Consider the following 7,748-nt stretch of genomic DNA (forward strand, 5'->3'; position numbering starts at 1 on the left):
GCTTCCTCATCAATGAACACTTAACTTGTTGTTCTCTAAACATGTTTACTTAGCTGGCAGTAGATAGAAAAACAAAAAAACCTTGTATGCAATAGGCCATTCCGCTCAACCGCGTAACGGAAGTAAGAAGAACACAAGAATCACAAAAGTCAGGGGTGGGGGTATGGGAGAGCGGTGGTGGGTGGTTGGGGGCGATATGAGAAATCTATCGACGCGCTAGGTGTTTATTCCCCGGTTTCAACGTACTTTTATATTAAAGTGTAAGATATATTTTAAACCGGTGAGTAATTTCTAATTATGATAAGATGTGTTAAAAATCATTTGGGACGTATTTTAATAGATGGTAAAAGTGAAATATGTGAGATGTGTTGAATGTGAGCCTTTGTCGGCAACATAACCCCTGCAACAGTAAACTGTTTTCTCTTAAATTCATGATTTACGTGATGTCACCTTAAAACACATTAATTAATGAGACACCATTGAGTCTGCGAAGCATTTGGAGGTTAATTACAACTGGTAATCACATTCTGATGTCATTTTCAGTATTACTGATCTATGCCTAGAGCATCAGACTACATCAGAGTCATCCTTTGCATTTCCATGTGGCTCCCACCACCTCTCGCGTATTTTGCGTACACCGAGCACCACATTTTTTTGTAGCTTTCTGTGATTTACTCATTTCCTGAAATGTTCATGTCTTCCTGATCGCACAAACATTCTCTCTTGTTCCCCAACAGGCACCATGGAACCGGACAACGCCCCAAGCCATGCTGATGGTGGTCTTTTGAATGTACATGGGAAATCACATGTGCTTGTTACTGTTCAGGTAAGTAAATAATATTTTGTTTGGTCAAGTAACTTAGCTTGGAAGTTGTTCGAACTGTGTCACATATTCCATGTTGTAGGCTTTGCTCCACTGCGCCCATTTTTTGGAATTCCTGTGTTCTGACGCACATCATAAAAACAATTGTGGAATCCGTGATCAATGCATAATATGCTGTTTGAAAAATATCTACCGAGACTTATGTGACAAAAAGCTGTCTGACCCTGCTCCTCTGATTGCCAAGTGGTACAGTAAGTGTTAGGTGTCTTGGAATTATTTACATTTGACAATTCAATTTACAGTAGCTCTATCCACGTTGCATTTTTTCTTTTGCAGGTGCATCATGTCATATGAGTCCAGAGCGTCAGAACAGTCCTTTAATTGTCATGACTGTCTTTGTCAACCTGATTAGATTGGAATATGCTGATGCAGGTTACAGTTCCGCTTTAGATCTTGACTCATCACCTGTTGCTAAAATCTGGAAATATTTAGTGAAGACTGATGGTTAGTTGAATATTATCTTTGCAGCATGTAGTGTTACTTTAACTTGAATCCAATTAACCCAATTCTTTGGTATTCTTTTAGTCTCATGTCCCTCCTGTGGCTCTGTGGAAGAGGACCAGGTGAAGAGTGTTGTAGAGTTTAAAAGGAAGTCACTACCTAATTTGCAGAATGCTATCGTGAAGACCTTGTTTGACTCCATTGAAGAAGTTTGTCCACATTGTAAGAAAAACCAAGCACAAGTGAATGTGAAAACTGTCGAATTGCCAAAGTGTTTGATTGTTCATATGGAAAAGTTAATATTTTTTTAGATACCTTACATTTTTTTAACGTTGCTATTACATGTATTCTATTTATGTTGAATGTATATTTTTTCAGCTGTACTCTACAATCCCAGTTACCCTTTGAACTAGCTATCAGGGGTACAAAGCTGTCACTTAAATGTTTGATTGTAGACCCCAAAGGTGTTCAGAGGAGTTGTTTCATTATAACCAACTGCCCTGATTATAAGTTTAGGAGGTTTGATGACACTCAAGTAAGAACTGTCCCAATATTTCTTTGATGATTTATTCAGTTTTCAATATAAAAGACCAGACATGACATGCATTACTTGAAACTTGTTGCACTTGTAGATCACATTGGTTTCTCCCCAAATGCTTTCCACAGTTGACTTCTACACCAACTCCAGTGTAATGGTACTGTATGAAACTAAAGTAAAAAAAGTAAGTAAAATATGTAAAAGAAAAAGTGAGTTTACCCAGAAGGTTACAGACATTACAATAATCTTAATACCCACTTTTTACAGCAGGTCAAAATAAATCACAAGCAAATAATCAAGCCCAATCGGGGAACACATGGAATGAAGGTATTTGAATTAAATTTTAAGAAGTCTCATATGTAGTGCATCATGAAAGTTTGAGGGGGTTCAGGCCAAAGGGAGTTCTTTTAGCCAGGTAGTCAGGCATCAAGTATTCCCAGTGGAATTTGGTTGAGCTTTCTTTTAGTTGCAGCCATCGTTCTTCATGGAATGGAACTTGAACTGTGATTGAACTTACCTCTGTCCACAGAAACAGATCACATTCCTGCAGATTCAACAGACCCATTGAAAATTGTACCTGGTCGTAGTAGGGATGATTTTCCTTAAGCTTTGCCACCCCGTTGATATCTCTTGTCAGGCAGAAGGAACTTAATTTTTTGGGGGGCAAAATTGTATCAAACTGATTAGGATCCTTTGACCTCATTGAGTACAAGCATTTAATCTCTAATAGCTTGTCCTTGGAATACGCTACTTTTGAAGTTTTAATACCATCTGGGCTGCACGCTAAACCAACATATTCTGTATGTAGCATTAATCCTTTCGTTTGCACATCTGCTGTTGGATCTAGTGCTACCTGCTTGGCTTTGTAAGCTGTTCTGGCATCTTTCTCATGCGTATTTCCATAGACCATAGCCTTGGTTGTCACTTTATCTAATCCCCACAAATGTTTTCTGAGGAAATTCTTCTTGGAGCTCTCACTTTCAAATTTATCCACTTGTCTACTGGGTTGTGCTGAGCAGTTCAAGGATCGAATACGGGCCCATGCTGTAGTAGAACTTTGTCCTTCAGTTTCAGCAACTTCAAAGGATCCTACATGTTCCGCTGTTGGCTTGAGTATAGAAAGCTGCTGCTTAAGAGCATTGTACATTACTCTCCTGTGCCATTTAAACAACTGTAAATCCTCGTCATCATAATCAAAATCTTCATACTTGAGAGACATGACAGATTGGAAAAGGCACGGCTGAGTGGAGGGTTTTACTTCACCAAGACGTAGCAGAAAGTTATTACGCTGTAATGTAGTCGGACCCATTTGAAATTTTGTGGCTCTTGGATCAAAGTTAGCACGACGAACCACATTCATTTTCAAAGAGTCATACTGACGCTGGTTGGCTCGAGATGGATTATGCTTCAGAGAGCCTCTATTCCAGGTGCAAGGCTTTGACGTACAGGTCACAGCTGTATGGGAAAAAAATATTAGCACAGAAAACAAAAACTTAACTACAGTATGAAAATTCATGGAAAAAGAATGCTAGGATAGTCTACAATAACAAAAATATTTTCATTTAAAAAAGGTCTGGAAGTTAAGAGGCCTATCAAACAACTGAAAAATACAGAGGGTACTAATACTAATGCCTTTGACTTTGCTGGTTTTCTAGACATGATTCTCAGAAACAAGGTGGATTTACTGTTAGAGTTCAAGTTATGCAGAAAGGAAAGGTGTAGTACAATCTTATAGTACCCAACTGAGGACCAAATAATACAAATTTGATTGGCTGGGATTGCTAAGTTATGGCTTTGATTCCTAAACTAAGTATAACATTATTATTACTAATTCTTTTAAATAAAAACTTGTATTATTTGGTCATCAGTTGGGTTCTTTTAGATATTATTACACTTCTCCTTCCTGAACGACTTGAGCCCTAACAATAATTCCACCTTGTCTATGAGAATAATGTCTAGAAAACCAGCGAAGTAAAAGGCATTGCGAGAGCACCCTAAAAGTATCAATAATAACCGCCTGTATATATTGATCTTTTTCACATCCCCACTAATCCTTGCAGTCCTTCATTTCAGATACTCTCCTATCCTGATGTGTCAGCATTACCTCCACCACAACCTAATAGAGATATGGGTGATCAAGAAAACATGGTTGAATCCCAAAGAACTTGTAATGAAGGTGTTCAGACAGAAGTAAGTAGTGCCTATTGTACAGTATGTTTTTATGTTTTCTCAGACTAAAAACCTTGCTAATTTTACTTGGTCTATTACAGTCAAAATGTATGATTGATCGAGGAGTACAAACAATCCCTTACTATTCTTATGAAACATGCAAATGTTCTCCCAAGTTCAAGTTCTTCACGGGTTTGGATGTAGAAGATTTCATCACCCTATTTGACTTAATTGGTGGTCATGAAACTATATCGACTTTGAAAAGGAAGTATACTGGCTCTACTCCGAAGAAAATTAGACCTCAAAAACTAACAAGTGAGGATAAACTGTTCATGTTTCTGTTGAGGCTAAGGAGAGGATTACCCCTTGAAGAATTAGCGGAAATGTTTGGAATTGGACATACTTTAGTCCATGACGTATGCTACATCATGACAAGATTGTTGTATTTGACATTCAAATCGATGGAGGATGACATGTTTCCCACAGCTGCTGAGCAGCGCAAATACAAGCCTCAAAAAATGAAACATTTTAAGAATTTAAGAATTCTTTTGGATGGGCTGTCAATCTTCATAGAAGCACCTAGCAATTTTGAACAGCAAGGAAATACCTATTCCTCTTACAAAGGTTGCAATGTGATTATATTTTCAGTGGGCATTTCATGCAATTGTGCCACAGTATTTTGCAGTGACGGAATGGAGGGCTCCATGTCTGACAAAGGTGTTATTGTGAATAGCAACTTGCTCAGTAGACTGCAGAAGGGAGATGGGGTAATGACTGATCGAGGATATGAGCTGACAGCTGAACTACAGGAAATAGGTTGTGAATTTTATAAGCCTCCCACTTTGGGCGAACGTCGAAACTTCACCAAGGAAGAGGAAATTTTGACCAAAGCTATTGCATCTGCTCGGATATATACAGAGCATGCAATTGCAGACATCAAAGATAATAGGCTTCTAAAGGGTGTTTTGCCTTTTAAGCTGTTGCCAGTTGTGGATAACCTCGTCTACATTGCAGCTTACCTGCGAAACTTTGGTTCAAGCCGGATTCATGACAAGAGATTTGTAGTAAGTGATGTACAATCAGAAACCTTGGATGATCCAGGACAAATTCATGAAGGGCAAGGAAATGATTCCGTTGTAAAGGAGACTGAAGAGTGATAGGTCTCATGAGCAAAATGTATTAGTATGGAAATCATGACGATTGTGTGTTCCAAAAGTTGGAAATGATGCGGCAACCTTGTTCTGTACCTTTACTCAATGAGGTATAATTTTGTAATTTTTATATGCATGAAGAAAATGCATTTTACATGAGATGTAGATGGAAATGACCAACCCCCAAATGCATAATGACAAAACTCACCAATTTGTTGGAAGACTTTTCTTGAAACCTGTTACATAGATGTATTGTTGTCAATCACGTAAAACAAATAATTAATGTCATCTTACCTAACTGTACGCAAGTGTTTAGTTCAAAAATAACTACAACCCCCATCTCTCCACTAATGAGTACACATTTTAAAAAAGGAGGTGAGTGTGCAAATATTTTAAATAAAGCTTCACATGTCACAATTAAAATTCTAATTACTTGCCTGCTATGTCCTGTATTAACCAAACCAACAACTTACCTCCTGGCCCATTCAAATTCTTATGTATCAGGAGGGAGAATAATAAGGCACTGATATGACTGCACCTTCCTAAAGCCCTCTGTGGGCATGCCTGGTCACAGATACACTTCACGATACTACCTGAAACTTGTGATAGTGCCACTTTTACCATGTAGGCTTTCTCCCTCATTGATGCTCTAACTTGAGCTTTGTATAAATGTATGCGACCAGGTAAGTTGTCCTGAATGTTGCGGACATGTCCACTTTTGACATACAGTAACCCTCTGCGCAGCTTTTTGCTACATTTTATCTCTGCTTTCTCATCATCCTCAAATGGGTCCTGGAGCACCACAATTTCCTCTTCTACAATATCACAGGCTTCATCACCAGACTCTCTATCACTTTCTCTATCTTCAGTCTGCCTAAGGATATCACCAAGTTGAGGCATTGTCTCTTCAAGATAGTGGAAGATGCTTCCAAAATTAAAGCTGGCTGGCATGTCCCTACTTGGGAAGGTGTCCCAGCCCTCACAGCAAAAAAGGTCCACCTCGTCGATGCGATTTGGGTCCTATCAGAGAGAATTTGTGGTATTAGTTACATAAAAGATATGAATTAATTTTAGTATTATTATTATGATTGAAGTACCTGTGATTGCATCAATTGGTCTTTCTTTTTTTCGTAAAACACTCCACCCCCTGCCTTAGGGTCCAAGACAAGATGTTTATTCAGAGCTATGCAATTTTCAACTCTGAAATTAAGAAATAATCTCTAATAAGTGACATGACCACCGAGAACATTTTAAAGCGAATTCAGATAGCTTTCACATGATTACTTTTTCAAGAGCTCCCCTTTGTTGCCACCCGTGGGAATACCGCGGAACTTTAGCCATGTTCTAAGCTGATGAATATTATTTCTCTTCAATTCAGGATAAGGCAAATTGGCCTCAGGAACTTCTGTGGCAGTCACTTCAACAACAACAAACGGATCAGAGGGAGGTGTGTCAGATATTTCGATACCGGATGCCTCATTCTCCTGCAAGATAAGCAATACTGGCTCACTGCATTTACAGACAGGAAAAAAAAGAGGGAAAAGGGAAGTTCAATAAATCAGTTTCACTCACAATATTCTCTATATAAGGAGTCTCTTCCACTACATCCTGAAATATAAATTCAACTTTTTTCTATAAAACCCAAGCATACATTTAAAGGTACTGAAATTAGATAAATTTGCCATGCTTACAGGAATTGTTATCTGCTTCTTCACCAAAAAATAATCATGTTCTGATTCCTCTAAATTTTCTTTGGGCCTATCTCTGGGCTTCCACTTAATTTTCAATGGTGTTACAGCCTCAGAAGCCGGAACCTTTGTGCAGGTCAATCAAGATTAGTGTAAAATAAACTTACCTCAATAAGCCAGGTTAATCTCCGTTCTAAAGTGCTGACCAGAGTGGAAGAACAATAATCATGATCAAATGTTGCAGTCACAGTAGTACATGAGGACTGCAATTTAATTTTGATGGGAGATACAACAGCTGTGTCAGTTGCTGATGATGCTGAAGAAAACTAGGGAGTAAATAGAAAGATGATAACTAATGCAAAAATATAAATTTGGTGAAGAGAACTGTACTGATATTAATTAACGTACACCATCAAAATCTCTTGCTTCATTCAAGCACTTGGATGATGGCTGTAATTTGATCTTTAAAGGGGAAACAATAGCAGTTTCGGTAGTTGATGATGCAGCAGACAACTAAGAAAAACAGATAAAAGATTAGAAAATGAAAAAGTAAATTTTATTTTGTAAGCTGAAAAACCTCAACCATAGTTACTGCATCAAAGTCATCTCTCTCTGCACTGCTTCTTCCACAGAATTGTCTTGCTTTCAAAGCACCAACAATAGTTGACACATGTTCCTGAAAATGATAAGCAAGTGTCACAACTTTTTTAAAACAAAGCTGTGGGTGAATGATAAATTCTCTTACTTTTGGTTTTAAAAGCGAAGAGGGAAACAACTTGTTTCTTTTGACAGGAGCATGTGCACATTGCCCCAAATTTACTTCATCGGGTACTTTTGATTCAACAAGTGGCTGAAAACCAGAAACTTTTCGAGAACCA

The 7,748-nt window shown here is 38.1% G+C and overlaps 2 protein-coding genes across 2 annotated transcripts; one reads left to right on the top strand and one right to left on the bottom strand.

Annotated features, from left to right (window-relative positions):
• Positions 1-355: 355 nt before the first annotated feature.
• Positions 356-7,748, top strand: LOC113218153 (uncharacterized). Its single transcript, XM_052274499.1, has 9 exons — positions 356-826; positions 906-1,074; positions 1,160-1,327; positions 1,409-1,619; positions 1,703-1,859; positions 1,957-2,046; positions 2,130-2,189; positions 3,936-4,052; positions 4,133-7,748. The coding sequence occupies exons 1-9, from the start codon at positions 743-745 to the stop codon at positions 5,186-5,188; spliced, it is 2,112 nt and encodes a 703-aa protein (XP_052130459.1). The 5' UTR covers positions 356-742; the 3' UTR covers positions 5,189-7,748.
• Positions 5,612-6,378, bottom strand: LOC113218164 (uncharacterized). Its single transcript, XM_026438389.2, has 2 exons — positions 6,280-6,378; positions 5,612-6,202 (listed from the first exon to the last, which is right to left on the bottom strand). Exons 1-2 carry the CDS (start codon positions 6,289-6,291, stop codon positions 5,612-5,614), a joined length of 603 nt encoding a protein of 200 aa, XP_026294174.1. The 5' UTR covers positions 6,292-6,378.

The sequence above is a fragment of the Frankliniella occidentalis genome, unplaced genomic scaffold (assembly GCF_000697945.3).
Source record: "Frankliniella occidentalis isolate FOCC.00 unplaced genomic scaffold, Focc_3.1 Scaffold399, whole genome shotgun sequence".
In the NCBI taxonomy this organism is placed as follows: domain Eukaryota; kingdom Metazoa; phylum Arthropoda; class Insecta; order Thysanoptera; family Thripidae; genus Frankliniella; species Frankliniella occidentalis.